Raw genomic sequence first — 19,897 nt, forward strand, 5'->3', positions numbered from 1 at the left:
CCGGGAGCCAATGTGATTCTGTTCAAAGTCCAACCATGTCCCTCTTTTGCTTGGAACTCCCCCGTGGTTCTCCATTTCATTCAATGTGAAAGCTAGTTGCTTGGGCATGTCTGACTCTTGGCCACCCTATGGACTGTGGCCCGCCAGGCTCCTCTGTCCATGAGATTTCCGAGACAAGAATACTGGAGTGGGTAGCCATTCCCTTGTCCAGGGGATCTTTCTGACCCAGGTGTCATACCTGGCTCTCCTGCATTGCAGGCAGATTCTTTAGCATCTGAGCCACCAGGGAAGCCCATTTCATTCAGAGTAAAAGCCAGAGTCTTAGTAGTCTTCAAGATCCTACACGATTTGCCCCCCACTCTGTACTACTCAAGCCTCATCTCCTCCCACTTTCCCCCTTGATCATCCCATTTCCATCACACTGCTATTCTTCACACCCACCAGGCATACTGCTACCACAGGACCTTTGTACTTGCTGCTCCTTCTCCCATTATTTCCTCCAATGTATATACAGCTCACTCTATGCCTCCTTCATGTTTTGCACAAGTATTTCCTTTACAGAACTTCCCTAACCACCTTACTTGAGACTAACCTCCCAAATACCATCACCCCTCACTATCCACACGTGTGGAATGGAAGATGGTTTAGTCGTTAAGTTGTGTCTGACTCTTGTGATCCCCATGGACTGTAGCCCACCAGGCTCCTCCATCCATGGAATTTCCCAGGCATGAATACTGGAGTGGGTTGCCACTTTCTCCTCTAGGGGATCTTCCCAACTCGGGGATTGAACCCATGTCTCCTGCATTTGCAGGCAGGTTCTTTACCACTGAGCCACCTGGGAAGCCTCACTAGATGTATAGTAAATGAATAATAATACTTGCATTTATTTTTTGCTTTTGGCCATGAGGCATGTGCAATCCTAGTTGCCCAGCTAGGGATCAAACCCACGCCATCTGCATTGGAAGCACAGAGTCTCGACCACTGGACTGCCAGGGAAGTCTAATATGTACATTTACTTACTACTGTCTCTTCTAAATGTTCTCAGGCTTAATCCACACACCCTGTGGGATAGGTATTATTCCTAAACCCATTTTAAGGATTATTTATGTAAAGGTTAGAGAGGTTAAGAGTCTGGCAAAGGGCAGACTGGAATTCCAGAGTTTGTACAGGGGACCCTAGAATTCCCATGCTTCAGCTCAACCTAGAGCGAGTCCCGGCTCTTTGTCAGCCTGTTTTGGATGACAACGTAGGGGGATGGGATTGGTGGATACCATCCAACTGGGGGAGTTGCCTCTTTCAGGGCCATCCTCAAGCCAATGTCAGTTTGCAACTTATAAAAGGAAAACTAACAGTTGAGACATGAAACCTGCCGCAGGAAGTGTGACTGAAAGCCACACCCATTAAGGGGGCACCTGACCTTCCCGTCATCACTCAGTGTCTGGGGTGCCCCAGCCGCAGTACACAGCCTCAATAAAGAGGAGCTCTGGTCCCCAGGAGCCGGACACCCCTGGTTTCCTCTCCACTCTGGTCTTTTATTCCACAAGGAACTGGAGAGGAGTGTCCTTAAAGAAGGGTGAGTGTGCCAGCAGGTAGGCAGTGCATAGCTGTATGCCTGGCCACCAGTGGTACCCTCAAGACAGAGATGGCAGTACCCCTGGAGCTGTTTAACACCCCAGCTTCTAGTTTGAACTCCTTTGTGGCTCAGTGCCAGCATAACATCAAGGAGTGGAAAGAAGGCGTGGTGAAGGCAGTGCGGACCGTGCAGAAGTTCCGGAGGAAGCAGCACTTCCCGGGGACCATGGACTGGACCAGAAGGTGCTGAAGGTGATCCAGGTGAGACCGGTCCCCTCCATGTCCCGGCCAGGGCTGGGCCAAACCCAACCCTTGGGCCCATGTCTCTGAGGATGCTAGGGACCTCTTGCCTCGTTATCCCTAGTCTATGCTACTGACATCTCAAGACACAGCATCCCAACACACTGCTGCCTTGAGCAGAGCAAGTTGAGTAAGGAAGCTAATAATAGTAGTGCACATTTTGGATGCACTTGCCTAAGCCCTTCACATGTACTGTCTGTAATTTGTACATCCTCTGAGGTATGCACTCATCTTCCCAGTTTACAGATGAACACAGTGCAAACTCAGTGACTTAAGATCCATAACGGCGACATGCAACACAAGGCTTCTGGTTGAATCTTGGTGTGAATGGACCATCCATAGAATATAATTTGGGAACAATTGGGGAAATTTCAATATGGCCAGAATATTAGATTTTATATATGTATATATATACATGTATATATATGGTAATTTGTTTTGAAGTGTAATAGTTTTGTGGTTGTGGGGGCAAATGTTCTCTTTGGTTGGACACAAATGCTATAGTACTTTTGGACAATGGTCCTTAGTGTCTGTAATTTATTTTATTATTATTATTTTTTAAGATTTTTGGATGTGGACCATTTTTAAAGTCTTGAATTTGCTACAATATTGCTTCTGTTTTATGTTTTGGTTTTTTGGTCTCAAGACTTAGTTCTTGACCAGGGATTGAACCTGCAGGCCCTGCATTGGAAGGCAATGTCTTAACCACTGGACAGTCAGGGAAGTCCCTGTAAATTACTTTAAAGTGGCTTAGATGAAGCAAACATGGCAAGAAGTTTAGACTTGTTGAATCTGACGGGGTGGAGGTATAAATGTTCTTTGTTTTCTCTTTCTATTTTTATGTTTACAATTTTTGATAATGGAAAGTTTTTTTTGGTCTTTTTAAATGGAAGATCGGGGAGGTGAGGGGACTTACCAAAGGTCACACAGCTGGTGGTGAAGCTGGGATTCTTACTTACTCCACTCTAGGCTGCCCCTACTGAGCTTTTTTTCCCCCAAACCCTTTCAGCAGCTTCCTCTGAAGTCACCTCCGGTCCTAGCTAGGATAATACTCCAAGAGGGTCAAAACTAGAAAGGTGTGATGAGAAAAAACAACTTTTGAGGTGTGATGAGGAAAAACAAAAAACCAATTTTCTTTTTCCGAGTTGCTGCCTAAGCACCTTACAGTTTGATGATCCTGCTAACACCGAAAGTCCAGAGTCTGGACCTTTAGATCAGTTTTGGGCACCGTGCAAGTTTGCGCTTTGCTTCTCCTGGTGGGGCCTTTTAAAATAACCAGTTACTGTGCTTCACCGGTGGTCAGGGGGTTAAGACTCTGAACTTCCACTGCAGGGGACACATATTTGATTCCTGGTCAGAGAAATTCCACAAGCCACACAATGCAGCCAAAATAAATAACAAAATTTTTAAAAAAAAAGTTTTTCTTTAATATAGAGTCAAGATGGACTTTTTTAATTAAAAAATAAAATAAAATAACCACTTCAAAGTTAAGCCTGCGAAAAGTTAGTAACCTCTGCCCCAATCACCTTGTAAGTACTAGGTGCTTTCTACTCTGCTCTGTCTCCTGCTGAATTGTGACCTGGGGAGAAGGCCTGCTCTTTCCCCAGTTCACTGAGTCCCCTTGCTTCTGGGATCTGTAAGTCATAAGTTTTTTTTAAATTAATTTTTAATGAATTTTTATTGGAGTATAGTCGCTTTACAGTGTTAGCTTCCGCAGTCCAGCAGAGGGACGCAGTTGTCCATGTACATATATCCGCTCCATTTTACACTTCCTTCACAGTTAGGTCACCACAGAGCGCTGAGTGGAGTTCCCTGAGCCGGACAGCAGTTTCTCATTAGTTATCTGTTTGTGTCAGTAATAAACCTTGTGACCCCACTTCCTCTGTATGGGTATGCTGAAACTGTGTCTTCTCTCCAGATGGCCCCGTGAGTTTCATTACCCATCAGGGGAGCTTGCTGGGGGTGGCTTGCACCCCCACATTCATCAGGTAAAAATCTCCACATTCTGAAATTGATATATTTTATTTTTGGCTGCACTGGGGTCTTGTTATTGCACCAGGGCTTTCTCTGGCTGGGCTGCGTGGACCTCTCAACCACAGGGGCCTGTCAGGCCGCAGAGCACAGGCTCCAGGCACACGGGCTTCAGCAACTGCGGCACAGGGGCTCAGCTGCCCCACTGCAGAGGGGATCTTCCCGGACTAGGGGTCAAACCGGTGTCCCCTACAAGCAAGGCAGATTCTCAACCACTGGACAACCAGGGAAACCCTACATGTTCTTAATTCAATCCACTAGCTTCAGCTTCCCAACCTGAAAGGTCCTGGAGGCAGACAGCTCTCAGCCAATCCTTCCTGTAAACACTAAGGGAACTGAGGCACAGAGAGGCTGGGACACTTTCCACGTTCACACAGCAAGCTGGTGGTACAGGCAAGGCTGGCACTAGGACTCCTGACTTGAAGCTCAATGCTCTAGCTCTGCCTTTAGGAGCAATCACTTCAGGGAAGGATTTAGAAGCCAAAGGCCCATGTTACTTTTCTACTCTCATCCACAGCACCCAGAGCCTGAAGCCATGTGATTTAGAAGTGAGAAACCATACATTTTGACACGAGACGTGGGTTTGACTCTTGGCTTCTTCCCTCACTAGCTGGGTGACCTTAGAGTCACCGTCTTGTCTCTCAAGCCCTCAGCCTCACTCTTCTCACGTGTAATCGGGATGACCTCACCGGCATCATAGCGGGGGTGGGGGCAGGGGTTCCCAGGTGGCTCAGTGGTGAAGAATCCGCCTGCCAATACAGGAGACTTGGATTCCATCTCTGGGTCAGGAGGATCCCCTGGAGGAGGAAATGGCAACCCACTCCAGTATTGGGTTTTTTTTTAAATAATTTTATTTATTTATTTTTGGCTGTGCTCTAGGTCTTCGTTGCTGCAGGGGTTTTTCTTTGGTTGTGGAGATCAGGGGCTACTCTCCATCACAATGCACAGTTTTCTCACTGTGATGTCATCTCTTGTTGCAGAGCACGGGCTCCAGGGCACACCAGCTTCAGTAGTTGTGGATGAGGGCTTGGTAGCTGCGGCTCCCGGGCTCTAGAGCACAGGCTCAATAGCTGTGGCACATGGGGTTAGTTGCTCTGTGGCATATGGGATCTTCCTGGACCAGGAATTGAACCTGTGTCTCCTGCATTAGCAGATGGATGCTTTACCACTGAGCCATCAGGGAAAGCCCCCACTCCAGTATTCTTGCCTGGAGAATCTCCATGGACAGAGGAACCTGGTGGGCTACAGTCCATGCAGTCGCAAGGAGTTGGACACAACTGAGCGACTGAGCACGCACCCACACCATCATCATCATCTGTTCCTCATCAACCAAATAGAGTGGTATAGGCTAAATGATTAGTCAATGTTCAGAAACAAAAGCACTGTTACCAACTTTTGCTTGAGCTTTCTTCTGGGCCTGGAGCACCAGTATGACTCATGCAGATCCTCCCAGACCAAACCCACCCCACCCCACCAACTCTGAGAATAAAGCAGATGGCATGGGGCAAGTGAGTGGGACGGAAGGATGTCTCAAACGTGAGTTTTGATGGCAGGAAGTGGTATTAACCCAGCCCTCAAATCCTGCCTGCAATCTTCTCCAATCTTGAAACTAATAAATAATAGAGACACCCAAAGAGCAATGGCCATTGAGAAATTAGCACTTTATTTGGGCTTTAAACCCTCTTCCCTCCCGTGAAACTCTGGTGAGCTGTGCTGATCCATGTGAGCGAATGCTTACCCTTGGGTTGGAATATGTTTGGACCAAAGCAAGTCATGCAGCCTGTTCTAGAATGCTCTTCCCTCTCTGCCTGTATCTTCCCACTGGGAAAGGTAAGAAGGGCACAGCCTTCAGAGGGGGTTGTGGCTTTCATCGGCACACAGAGTGCCATCCCCAATGCTCTCACATGGGGCAGAAATGCTGACTCTGAATGCAGGTGGAGAAAGAAAAATGGAAAAGGAAGAGGAGGACTTCCCTGGAGGTCCAGTGGTTAAGACTCCCACGCTTCCAATGCAAGGAGTGTGGGTTTGATTCCTGGATTCCTGGATGGGGAACTAAAATCCTGTAAGCCACATGGCGAGGCCAAAAAAAAAAGGAAGAGGAAAATAAAGATGGCAGACTTCTCTTCCACAGAAGTAGGGCCTGGCACCTAGACTTGGGTCACTGGAAATAAAGAGGCAGAAGAACCACACCCTGTGTTCTGACCCTCTGTCTGACTGCGACCATGACTCCTGGCTATGAGTCCATGGCAAATCAATTAACCCCCAACTGCCTCCTTTTTTTCTTCTGTACAATGGGGATAATTATCCTAGTCCCTCCACTTCAACTGGGCACTTCCCTGATGGCTCAGCAGGTAAAGACTCCACCTGCAATGCAGGAGACGCAGGAGACGTGGGTTTGATTCCTGGGTTGGGACGATCCCCTGGGGATGGAAAATGGCAACCTGCTCCAGTATTCTTGCTTGAAAAGGCTCATGGACAGAGGAACCTGGCAGCCAACAGTCCATGGGGTCACAAAGACTCGGACACAACACAGAGACTCACACATGCTGCCTCAATTAGTGAAAGTGAGGATTAAAAGGCTGTGTGTATAAAAGGCTTTCAGTGGTGCCGGTGAGGACACAGTGAGGGGCCAGCTGGTGGCAGCTGGGTTATAGTCAATGTTCAATGACTCCACCCACAAGCAGAGGTAACCCACCTGAGGTCTGATACATCTGTGGCAATTCCACCTCTCAAGTGAGAAAGAGAGAAGGCCAAAGAGTTGGGGGCCTTGTATACCAGAGGCAGCAGGACTGGAGAGCAAGTCCAGGATCTCGGAACATCAAAAGGACCCCTTCAAAATCATCCAGCTCAGTCTCCTTCAGTTCAGATGGGGAAGCTGAAACTCAGGCAGAAGAGGTGATCTAAGTCAACTTGAGAAAGAGAAGGACGAGAGCTATATGGCTGACTTTCTGTGTAATTGGCACCACGGCAAGCCCTTGACACACAGTCTTACCAAATCCTCCCAATAACCCAGTGATTCACGTGCTATCGTTACTCTGAGATGACTGATGAGGGACAGGGTTCAGAGGATCTCACCGCTGAGGGACAAGGGCGAGAGGAGAGGCCAAGATCAGGCTGCCCCATTCCCCAGCCCACGGCTCTTAACCCACCAAGAAATCCTGTGCCCCCTTTTTATTCAAAAACATTTTTCTTTTTTTGCGGAGGTATAGTTGCTTTACAGTGTTATGTTAGTTTCTGCTGTACAACAGAGTGAGTCAGCCGTATGTAGACATATATCCCCTCCATCCTGAACCTCCCTCCGATTCCTTTCATCCCAGCCAGCTAGATCACCAAGGGCACGCGTGTGTGCTAAGTCATTTCTGTCGTGTCCGATTCTTCTTGACACTATGGACCGGAGACCACCAGGCTCCCCTGTCTATAGGATTCTCCAGGCAAGAATACAGGAGTGGGATGCCACTCCCTTCTCCAGGGAATCTTCCTGACTCAGGGATGGAACCCATGTCTCCTGCATTGGCAGCCAGATTCTTTACTACTAGCACCAACTGAGAAGCCCCTAGGTCTCCACACCCTTTTTTTAATGACATAAAATTATGCCAGTGCAGGAGATGGTAAGAGACACAGGTTGATCCCCTGGAGGAGGGCATGGCAACCCCCTCCAGTATTCTTGCCTGGAGAATCCCATGGACAGAGAAGCCGGAAGGGTTATACAGTCCACAAGGTCGCAAAGGGTCAGACACAACTGAAGTGACTTTGCGCACACACACAGAGCACAAAATTATTCAGACCTGCCCCTTGCACCCCCCAGAATCTTCCAACTGCCACCCTGTAGAGGATGATGGTTTCCTTGGAGGGGGGATCACTCTGCAGACAAGGCTGGGTCTCAGAAGCAAGGCAGCAGAGTAAATAAGAAACGTGGGTTGTGGAGTCTGGCTGCCTGGATTTGACACATCCACTGTGTGACCCTGGGTGAGCAGCTTGCGGTCTTGACCTCTCCACTTTCCTCCCCTGTAAAGGGGTGATGTGGGTACTCCCCACCCATCGGTGAGGCGGGTAGCGATGAACAGGATCATCCCTGAAAGAGCCCCAGGGATTCCCTGGTCCTGGAAGTGGCACTGGGGTGATGGGACTCTGTTCCTCAGGCGGGCTCCTTCGGGAATGGCACGGCGCTCAGGAACCTTGCAGAAGTGGAGCTGGTGATGTTCCTGATCGGTTTTAGCAGCTTCCAGAAGGAAGCCAGCAACTACAATCACCACAAGCATGTTCTGAGCATGCTCTATGAAAAGCTCATGGATTGCCCGGATCTGCTACACCTCCAGCCCCAGAACCTGAGGCTGGTCCATGGAGTCACCTCTGCTGTCGCCTTCACCATTCAGACCTGGGAGGTGGAAGAGCAAGTCACTTTCACCATCATGCTGGCCTACAGAGTCCTGAGCAAGGGTAAGTCCACCTGACTCACACGCCTGCCCTCCCCAGGGGGAGGACCCGCAGCTCCCTCCCCTCTCCTCTGTGGCCACGTGCAGACACCTGCATGCACCCATTCAACCCACATCCCATGCTGAGTGCTGGGCGACTGAAATGCCTGGGACTGACTCAGCTCTGGCTATCCTTGTGGTTCAATGGGGCAAACAGATTTATCAAAGAATCACGCAGATAAATATAAGATTGGAGAGGAAGGGAGAGTCAAGGAAGGGAGAGCATTAGAGCAACCCCCGGGGTGACTCTGGAACACCTACCCTGGGGGTGGTTGTTTCGCCACGCTATATATAATAGTTTGCATCGGCGAAACCCAAATTTCCAATCTATCCCTACCCCACCTATCCGTCTCCCCCTTTGGCAACCACAGGTCTGTTCTCTATATCTGTGAGTTTGTTTCTGCAAAACTCACTTTTCATTCTCCAGAAGGACAGTCAAGAAGGCAAACCTTTAGTCTCTCAGGCTATGTAGTTCCAGGCTTCCCTGGAGAGATACTCAAATGAATTAGCAGTCTCTCCTCTGAGAGCTTCCCCACTGGCTCAGCGGTAAAGAATCCGCCTGCCAATAGAGGAGACACAAATTAGACCCCTGGGATCAGGAAGATCCCCTGGAGGAGGAAATGGCAATTCACTCCAGTAATCTTGCCTGGGAAATTCCATGGACAGAGGAGCCTGGAGGACTACAGTCCATGGGGTCACAAGGAGTCAGACAAGACTTAATGACTAAACAACAAAAAGCCTTGAGGACTTGTTAGCAACTGGGGCTTTCTAAGCCCTCACTGTCTCCCCTTTGCCTCCTCAGGGTCTTCTGTTCCCAACTTTCAGCCCTCCCCAGAGGTCTATGTGAGACTAATTGAGGACTGCCCTATTCTTGGACATTTCTCCCCATGCTTCAGCGAACTGCAGAGAAACTTCGTGAAATACAAGCCAACCAAGCTGAAGAGCCTCCTGCGACTGGTAAAACACTGGTACCTGGAGGTGAGGAGGCTGCCTGATGGGGGCAAGAACAGAAGATGGGGGAGGGAGGGGAAGAAAAGGCAGGAACCAGACTTGTCAGCAGGGGGAATCTGTGAGGAGTGGCAGTGGCCGTGCGGAAGGAGAGAATTTAGTTAGTTACCTATTTTATGACAAGCTACTGTTTAGATTTCACATAGGATGTCTGCATGGTACCAGGGGTATTTCCAAATACCCAAATGAGCAGAGTCATGTCAGCTTATGAAAGGAAGACTCAGAAGCAAACAAAAAATGAGAAAGAAAGAAAAGAAAATGATTTCTTATTTTTAAAAAATTGGTTAAGAATCAGAGTTTAGAAAGACCGGTTTAACCAAAAAAGAAAAAAATAGTATTTAAAGATTAAAAATCAAGATACTATGAAAGTTTGTTTATAGTTAGTATGTTTATGGTGGAAAAATAGTGTTTTCTTACATAGTTATCACCTAAACAAAGATGTGATGTATCTTCAGATATTAGCAACACCAAAGTCAAGAATGAAATTGGTTTTTTTGGCCAGTCAGTCACTTAAACAGGAAATGATCCAAAGTTTTGTGGATTTGAAGAGCTAGAACTCAAAAGAATGATCTGTTTGTTTTGTTTGTTTGATTAAGTGTACAAAGTGTTTTCTTCCTGAATATGACATGCACATTTATTAGCAATGTCCACAGAAAAACATACCAGCTTTACTTCCATAACCCTTTCTTTGTACAAGTCTCTGCCTGTAAGGGACTCCTCCAGAGGTCCAGTGGTTAAGACTCCACGTTTCCACTGCAGGGATATCAGGTTCCATCCCTGGTCAGGGAACCACGGCCCCTACACAGCCTAAAAGCAAACAACCTAAAAGATTCTGCCTCTAAGACAAGATGTTGGCTGCATATGGTTTTTTGAAAGTTTCTTGACTCAGTATTATTCATTTGATGTTTTCTTTTATTTGAAAATTTTTATTTAACCAAGTGTTACAAGACGTGTTGATCAAGGACACAAAGTTCTTATTATATGTTAAACAGAACTAGAGTCCTGTTATGCTGAAAAGGTTGTTAGTTCATTTTTATCTAGAGACTTTGTAACATCCAAGGACTTGTCATTTACTATCATGATTCAAAGTATTTTTTTGATGCTTACCAATTCATTCACTGGGGCCAAGGAATGTGTAAGTTAGATTCTCTGGGTTTTATTTGATCTCACCAAGTCTTAACTGTAAGAATATCACTGATCTCAGAGATGTCCAAGTTTGTGCATGCTCATGCACAAAGTAATTTAAAAAAATTTTTTTTGAGATGTCAGTTGGAACAATATATCATTTAAGTTTGCACTATGTATAGCCATATACTGAGGGTGAATGAGTGAAGTTGCTCAGTCATGTCTGACTCTGTGACCCCATGGACTGTTGCCTACCAGGCTCCTCCATTCACGGGATTTTCCAGGCAAGAATACTGCAGTGGGTTGCTATTTCCTTCTCCAATATTGAGGGTAGGAGATAAAGAAAGAAAACTTTCCCCCCTCCCCCCCATATAGCCATCAAAAATAGAACATTAACCTGGGTAATTGATTCTAATTTTTTTCGTTTTGTTTTTTTAACTGAGAGTAACAGAAAAACCAACTCTAACTGGCTTAACCAATAAAGAGAATTATCAGCTCATGTGTGAAAACCTACAACAGTGGAAAGAGCTTCAGGCACTGTTTGGTGAAGGCTGCAGCTCTGTTTCTCTGTAATTCTCTTGTGTGTGCGTGTGTGCCAAGTTGCTTCAGTCATATCTGAGTCTTTGCGACCCCATGGACTGTAGCCTGCTAGGCTCCTCTGTCCACGGGATTCTCCAAGCAAGAATACTAGAGTGGGTTGCCATTTCCTCCTCCAGGGGATCTTTCCAACTGAGGGATGGAACCAGCATCTCTTATGTCTCCTGCATTGGCAGGCACGTTCTTTACCACTAGCGCCACCTGGAGCAGCTTCTCTCAATATTATATGTCAACTTGGTCCCCAAGCTGGTTTCCCTCATGGTGGCAAAATGGCCACATCAGTTCCTGCCCTCACATTCACTTAGACTTCTCTTCTCTCAACCAGAGAACAAAAGAACTAGATTGGACTCAAATTGAGCCAGCCTAGATCACAAGGCATCTCTTGAACCAACCACTTGGCAAGGGGGAATAGGTCTATCCTAGTGATCCTGTCCAGTCAGGGCCAACCCTGGAGGTGAGGATTGGGCCAATCACATCCAAACAGCATGGCCACTAAACAATGGGGAAGAAAGACACAACTGTTAGAGAAACAACTCCAATGTTCACTACAGATTCTCAGCTATTATCTAGTCCTAGAGGAGCCTGGCAGGCTACAGTCCACGGGGTCGAAAAGAGGCAGACCCAACTTAGCAACTAAACAGCGGCAATAACATAGTCCCCCAACACATACACAAACACATTTTTTTTCTCTTTAGCTAAGAAGATTTTTCTTTAAAAGAAATCTCCCGGAAGCCCAAATAGATTAAAATAGTTATTTTGGTTGGGGTGCTGGTAACAGAGCCCAATCTGCTAACTCCCTTTTTTGTCTTTTAAGTATTTATTTGTTTGGCTGCACCAGGTTAGTTGCAGCATGTGGGATCTTCTACCTTCACTGTGGCATGTGACCAGGGATGGAACCTGGGAGCATGGCATCTTAGCCACTGGACCACCAGGAAAGTCCCTGCTCACTCCTTGGGATACTTCTTCATCATTCCATTCTGGAAGTTATGTCAAGTACAGTTTGAAACCCACTGGACTCACCCAGTTGCTTAATTTTAAGATGGGGAAACCCAGTTAAGGCCAGAGAGGAAAAGTGACTTGGCCAAGAATATGCAGCCGGTAGATAGCAAAACTGGGACAAGAACTTGGATTTTTTCAGTTTCGGGTCCAATGTCATCCTTCTAAGGAATCCTGGGGTCTCTCTCTCTCTTCCCATGTCTTTCAACAGTATGTGAAAGCCCCGTGCCCTAGGGCAGAGCTGGCCCCAGTGTATGCCCTTGAGCTACTGACCATCAATGCCTGGGAAACAGGTACTAAGGAGAGCGAGCGTTTCAGGTTGGACAAAAGCCTGGCCACAGTGCTGCAGCTGCTCATAGAGTATCAGCGCCTCTGCATCTCCTGGACCAAGTACTACACGTTGCAGAGCCCAATCATTGAGGACTTTGTCAGAAACCAGCTCAAAGCGAAGAGGTACTGGATTGCCGCATGCCAGCCACATCTCAGAGAAAGAGAATTAAGGGGAAGGTGGTATTGAGTTTCCTGGGTGGGCTTTATTTTATATATAAAATCACTATATATAATATACATATTTAAAGATTTATTTATTTTACTGTTTGGCTGTGGCAAGTTTTGTTGCACATGGGCTTTTCCTACTTGCAGCGAGTGGGGGCTACCCTCTAGCTGTGGTTCGAAGGCTTCTCACTGCAGTGGCTTCTCTTAGTTGTGGAGTACTGGCTCTAGGGTGCACGGGCTTCAGTACTTGTGGCTACTGTGGGCTTCATTGCATGTAGAATTTTCCTGGGCCAGGGATTGACCCTGTGTCCCCTGCATTGCAAGGCGGATTCTTAACCACTGGGCCACCAGGGAAGCCTGGGTGGACTTTATTAAGTAGAAAAGCGGATATCTCACCCTGACACAGTTGACATCTTGAGCTGATTGCCCTTCAAATCGCCAGGGCCTTAGGGGCTACAAGCCTTTTCCTTATTCCTCGAGCTATCACTCCACTCTATGTTAATCCTCTTGCCCTCAGAAGATCATTTCAGTGCTTTTTCCCAGCATGAGAAACTAAAAAGAACCATGGAGACCCAAGTTAAATCCCAGCTCTGCTATTTTCTCATCTCTGTGAGCCTTCATTCCTCATCTGAAAACAGGAGTTGTTGTTGTTGTCCAACTCTTCCGTGACCCGATGAACTATAGCTCACCAGGCTCCTCTGTCCATTGGATTTCCAAGGCAAGAATACTGGGGTGTTTTGCCATTTCCTTCCCATACCAGGATCAAACCCATCTCCACCATTGGCAGGCAGATTCTCTCCTGATGAGCTGCCAGGGAAGCCTAAAACAGGAGTAATTGCCACCAGCCATGCAGGACTCTTAGAATAGTCAGAGAAAATATACATAAAGGGTCACTGTATCTATCCTATGATAGATGCCAGCTAAATGTTCAGTATTGTAATACATGCTGCTTATACCCATTAGTATCCCCTGGGCCTTTACCATTTCAGGGAAGGTTGATTCAACCTCTAACTGTCAGCACCTGCGTCCCGTTGCCTGTGGGTTTTCAGCTTCCCTTAGTGACTGGTGGAGGCTGGTGTGTAAATACCCCAGCTCCCTCCCATCTCAGATGGAGGGACTCTTTCTGGGTCATGTGTTCTACACTAGCTCTCAGAGTCCAACCCCCAGCTGCTCACAGAGGTAATCACCTTGATACATATCCTTTATTGGCATCCTTCCCATCCCTGTCTCACTTTCCCACTTGCTCTGTGGTGCTTCCTGGCACCTCCTTCCAAATAAATGACTTGCACTCAAATCCTCATCTTAGGTTCTGCTTCTGGGAGAACCCAGCCTGAGACAATTCTTTATACTAGAAGCTTTAGGTCATTGTAAGCAATATCGTAAGAATACTTATTGTTCCCTCATGTGAGTGTCAGGTGTTTTTTTTAACAAGAAATTGTAACCAGGTCTCCTTATGAAAAGACAATTTATTGTATTGATGCTTAGAATATTGACCTGGGAAAACCATTGGGACCTGAGGCAAACTAGTATAGACTCCCCTTCTCTGTCATTCCCTCTCATGGCCCGTGTGCTCCCTCCCCTCTCACTGCCTCTGTTTCTGTCTCCATACTTGCCCTGCTCCCCTCTTACTCCAAGGTAATGAGGAACATCCATCACTTCTGGTCCAAACTCCAGAGGGAACTAATTTGATTACTAGGCAGAGGCTCTACATGCCAGCTCACCTGGTCGGTCACTTGGATCATGTGAGTCGAATCCACAGGACAGAGTGGCACTGCTCCCTGGCTCCCTGAAATGGTCCTGCCTGACGGAGCCAGGGATGCTGGGGGTTGAAAGCATGGAGCTTAAAGTGTCCAGTTCATGTCACTAGCCTGCTAACACATTCTGTCACTTAGACAAAGTCTCAGCTCCCGCCTAAGTCAAAAGCTCCTGGAGTACAAGGGCCAGGTTTCGGGACTTCCCTGGTGGCCCAGTAGTTAATGCTCCATGCTCCCGATGCAGGGAGCCCAGGTTTGATCCCTGGTCAGGGAACTAAATCCCACAAGTCACAACTAAAAGGATCCCATGTACCGCAGCCAAGATCCTACATGCCACAATGAAAACCTGGCACACCACAACTAAGACCCAGTTCGGTCAAATAAAACAAAAATAGAAAACCACATATGGGCCAGGTCTTCATCATGGGCTTGACATCCAAGACCTGTGGTCACCCCCACGCAACCTCAGTCATCTATTAGACCCCTTCAAGCCAATATTCTTTAAAATACCTATTCAACAGTAACCTAGAGGAGAGACGCTTGGAGGAAGCTCAACCTCCCCTCTGTTGAGGCAGAGGAGATGGATCAGAATCCCATCTTCAGGTTGGGAGAACCTAGGGAGGTCTGTGCCTTAGTTTTCTCATCTGAAAGTGGGGAGAAATTATCATCATCATCATCATCATCATCACCACCACCACCACCGTCATCATCATACCTTACAGAATTGTTGCAGGGATTAAAATAGGTTACTCAAGATTGACCCCGTGCCTCAGGAAACATCAGTAAATGGTACCAGTAGTACTGTTATCGTCCAAAGCAATTCAGAAGCTCTAAGTTTGAACTCATTTATGTAGCCTGTTCAGCAAAGTGAAAGCTCTGAAGCTAAGAGGCCCACATGCTGGTGTGGTCTGCCTGAGGGACCGCTATTCTTGTTCCATCATGGCTTTGGGGGTCTCAACCTCTGTACACCTCAAAGATTCCTTACAAACACCTAAAGTACTCTCCCCAAGAGAAATTTACTTTAAGTATTTATTTATTTATTTTGACCACACTGAGACTTAGTTGTGGCATTTAGTCAGGATCTTCGATCGTAGTTGCTACCTGCGGGACTTTTACCTGCAGCATGCAAGATCTAGTTCCCTGACTGAGCATGGAACCCAGGCCCCCTGCACTGAGAGTGCAGTCTTAGCCACTGGACCACCAGGGAAGTCCTGAGGAATTCTTAGAAACAGAGTCCTCTTCATTCTGTTGCTGCTGCTGCTCAGTTGCTCAGGCAGGTCTGACTCTGTGACCCCACAGACTGTAGCCCCCTAGGCTCCTCTGTCCAGCTGATTTCCCAGGTAAGAATATTGGAGTGGGTTGCCATTTTCTTCTCCAGGGGATCTTCCTGACCCAGAGATTGAATCCAGGTCTGCTGAGTCTCCTGCATTGGCAGGTGGATTCCTTATCACTGAGCCACCTGGGAAGCCCTCGTCATTTTGTTACTCTCTGGCAATATTTGTGGACCCTCTTGGACTGACGATCCTGGGCTCTGAACATAGCAGATGCTCAGATGATTGCCAAGAAGATTTCTTTCTGACTTTCAGGCTTCCAAGCAAGAAAGAACCTGGGCTCCCTCTCTCTGTGTTGCAGGCCCATCATCTTGGATCTGGCTGACCCCACCTACAATGTGGTGACAGGCTACAGATGGGATATAGTGGCTCAGAGTGCCCGCTGTTGCCTGAAACAGTACTGTTGCTATGACATCCCCAACTGGAAACTGAAGGTAATGTCTCCTCTCTGGCTGCCGGAGGCTAGAAGTTCAGAATGAGATACTGGTGGCTCAGTGGAAAAGAATCCACTTGCCAGTGCAGGAGACACGGGTTTGATCCATGGGCCCACAAGATCCCCTGGAGAAGGAAATGGCAACCCACTCCAGTATTCTTGCCTGGGAAATCCCATGGACAGAGAAGTCTGGTGGGTTACAGTCCATGGGCTTGCAAAAGAGTCCGACAGGACTTGGAGACTAAAAACAACAATTCACTTATTTACTTCTGTGTTGAGGGAGCCAATATGGCTTAAGCATCACTTTGGGGCCTGGCTACACCACCCACCAGCTCTGTGAATTTGGGGAAATTATTCAGCTCTCTGAGCTTCAGATTCCTTATCTTCAAATTCTTGTTTTCCTGTTTTTTCCTCTTCTCATAATTCACCAAAGAGTCATTGGGATTCTTTGGGCTCAATTATTCTTCGCATAAGCTGAGCCCAGGCAAGTCAATTTAATCAGCTGGTTGATTTCCTTGATATGTAATTTATTTATTTTTATATTTTTATTTTTTCGATTGCTCTAGGTCTTCGTTGATGTAGTTGTGGCGTGGGGGTGCTATTGTTCGTTGCAGTGCACCGGCGTCTCACTGCGATGGTTTTCCTTGCTGCAGAGGACGGGCTGGATGGTGCACCGGTTTCAGTAGTTGTGGCGCATGAGCTTCAGTTGTTCCACGGCACATAGAATCCTCCAGGACCAGGGGTCAGAGCTGTGTCCCCTTCACTGACAAGCAGATCCCCGTCCAGTGTATCACCAGGGAAGTCCCTAATCAGCTGTTTTGTGCCAGTACCAGGCTTGGGGCTGATGGGGGGTGACCGAGGGCAACACTAGCACAGAAATAAGACACAGCCCCTACACTTAAGAAATTTTACTAGAAAAATTTTGTTTAGAAAGCAAGTCCATGAGACAAACTTGCACAAAATGAGAAATGGAATTACTAGAGAAACTACTCAGAAAACAAAAAACGCCAAACCCATGGTGCAGGTAAAGAGCAAAGGAATCTATTTTATTGGCATCATGCTTTACGGCTGGCAAAGCACTCTTTCAGGGACAAGTCTGTAACGCAGAAAGGTCAAGTATTATTATTATCGTTAGCATTGTTATCCCCACTTTACAGATGAGAAAACTGAGGCTTAGAGAGGTAGCGTTAATTAACCAAAGTCACACTGCTAAGAAGCAGCAGAGTCAGAATTCATACCCAGATCTTTTGGGGGCCGTGGAATCGGAAAATAAATGTCACTCAAGTCACCAAGGAAGATTGCTTGAAGAAGTTAGGGCTTGAGGTGGGCCCTAAAAGCCAGGGAAGGACGTAGGCATTCAGAAAAAAAGGGTAGAGGGTACCCTCTATTCAGGTAGAGGGTCAGGGTAGGGGGTAAGGGGCAAAGGACTAAAGTTGTGTGCAAAAGGGTACTTATAGCAGAAAGCAGAAGCAGAATCGAGTCTCCCTAATGAGGAGCAGAGACTACAAACTGGGGGCCCACCAGCTGTAAAAGGGCCACCAATGGGCTGAAAAGTATGTGCCTTTGGATTTTTCCTGATTATAAAAGCTATCATGGGGTTTCCCTGGTGGTCCAATGGTTAAGAATTCACCTTGCAATGCAAAGAATATTGGTTTGATCCCTGGTCCCGGAAGACCCCACATGCCATGGAGTACCTAAGCCCATGTGCTACAACTACTGAGCCAGCACTCTAGAGCCTATGAGCTGCAAATATTGAGCCCCAGTGCTGCAACTGTTGAAGCCTGTGCCTAGAGCCTGTGCTCCACAACAAGAGAAGCCCCCAGAATGAGACGTCTGCATATGGCAATGAAGAGTAGTCCCCGCTCACTGCAACTAGAGAAAGTCTGCAAGCAGCAATAAAGACCCATCACAGTCAAAATATAAAATAATCTTTAAAAATAAAAAAAATTTAAATCATGCAAAGATTTTTATCTTGAAAAACCAGAAGACTTGGCAGTGCTGAACCTATATCCCTTCTTGAAAGGATCAGCTGGAGGTCTACACAGCAGCCCCCTCTCCCAGCACCTTGCAGATGTTGCTCTTCAACCATCTGGGGCTCCCAGGCCCTTGAGTGTGGCCTCCGATGGTGAAAAACAGACCTGGGAGTCTGACTGACCTCAGTTCAAATAACTGCTCTGCTCTTCACTACTTTTGTGATGGTTGATAAATGACATCATCCTGCTCAACCACAATTTCCTCATCTGTAAAATGGGCTAATCACAGAATCAACCTCATAGAGCTGCTGTGAGAATAGAATGCATTAAGGAAAGTATGAATGGCGCCCAGTCCAGGCCCTGGAAGGGAAGTACCCCTTCAATGGGCTTCCCTGGTGGCTCAGCGGTAAAGAATTCACCTGCCAATGCAAGAGACTTGGGTTCAATCCCTGGGTCTGGAAGATCCCCTGGAGAATGAAATGGCAACCTACTCCAGTATTCTTGCCTGGAAAATCCCATGGACAGAGGAGCCTAGTGGGCTTCAATCCATGGGGTCGCAGAGTCGGACATGACTTAGCAACCAAACAAAATGCAGCTGCTGCTGTTGTGAAAACAAGGACAGGTGAAAGGCACTTTTTTTTTTTTTTTTAACGTCCGTCCACACAGTATAATTTTCTTTAAAGATTTTTTTTAATGTGGGCTACTTTTTTAGTCTTTATTGAATTCGTTACAACTGTTGTTTCTGTTTTATGTTTTCAGTTTTTCTATCACTGAGGCATGTGGGATCTTAGTTCCCCAACCAGGGATCAAAACCACACTCCCTGTGCTGGAAGGTGAAGTCTTAACCACTGGACCACCAGGGAAATCCCTGAAGGGCACGTTTGTCCTCAGACACCAGAAGGTGGACTTAACCCCTCTCCCTCCTCTCCCTTCCAGTTTGCACGAGACATCAAGGTGACAGTGGAACAGTGGGGTCATGTGGATTTCATCATCCAGGTGAACCCTTATGAGTCCATACAGGAGCTTAAAGAGAAGATTCAGCGTAAGCTGGAGTCCTCGGCCCCACAGCGTCTGTCCTTCCAGGAGCCTGGTGGGGAGCGACAGGTCCTCAGGAACAGCTTCTCTTTGGCAGATTACAGTATCTTCTCTGACACTCGCGTCTCTCTGCTGCAGACCTTCCCTCCCCAGATGCAGGTCTTCGTGAAGAATCACAGCGGTGGGAGCCACGCCTATGCCATTTACTGCAGCAGCTTAGTCCTTGACCTGAAGTGTCAGATTGAAGTGAGGGAGGGGCCACTCAGAAAGAAGCAACAGCTAGAGTTCCAAGGCCAAGTCCTGCAGGATGAGTACAGTTTGAGTTGCTATGGTGTCCGAGACAGCACCACCCTCATCCTCTCCAAAAAGACAGTTGGATAGGTTCCATTTCCACCCAGTTAGTTTCCCCTGAAACATCTCCCTGTGCGTTTTTGCTGTTTAATCTAGGTCTCATCGATTTCACCTAAACTTGATGAGGGATATGAGACTAGATATGCAAACCAACAATGGCCAGAGCATATTCGACAACAGAATTCTGACCCACAAGCTCTGTGGCCACCAGCCTGGAAGCCAAACCATAGTATCAATTAACTGGAAACCAACGGGATTTGGTCAACAACTACTAGATTCTCTATTCCCTCCCTTCCAATTTAGGACTGATGAAAGAAAGCCAAACAAGGTCCCTGACCAATCATATAGGATGCTCTGCTTCTAAGTAGCCCACCTCCAGCTTCCCATGCAAACAACCCCAATCAGGGTATACCTGAAGCCTTCT

General features: G+C 47.1%; 1 protein-coding gene across 1 annotated transcript; it reads left to right on the forward strand.

Moving 5' to 3' along the window:
- Positions 1 to 1,642: 1,642 nt before the first annotated feature.
- Positions 1,643 to 19,503, forward strand: OASL (2'-5'-oligoadenylate synthetase like). The gene is given in 7 exon segments (XM_065903788.1): positions 1,643 to 1,787; positions 1,790 to 1,833; positions 8,043 to 8,340; positions 9,178 to 9,353; positions 12,313 to 12,554; positions 15,983 to 16,115; positions 19,024 to 19,503. Coding segments are annotated over 7 exon segments (1,518 nt in total).
- The last annotated feature ends 394 nt before the right edge of the window (positions 19,504 to 19,897 follow it).

The sequence above is a fragment of the Muntiacus reevesi genome, chromosome 13 (genome assembly GCF_963930625.1).
Source record: "Muntiacus reevesi chromosome 13, mMunRee1.1, whole genome shotgun sequence".
NCBI lineage: Eukaryota > Metazoa > Chordata > Mammalia > Artiodactyla > Cervidae > Muntiacus > Muntiacus reevesi.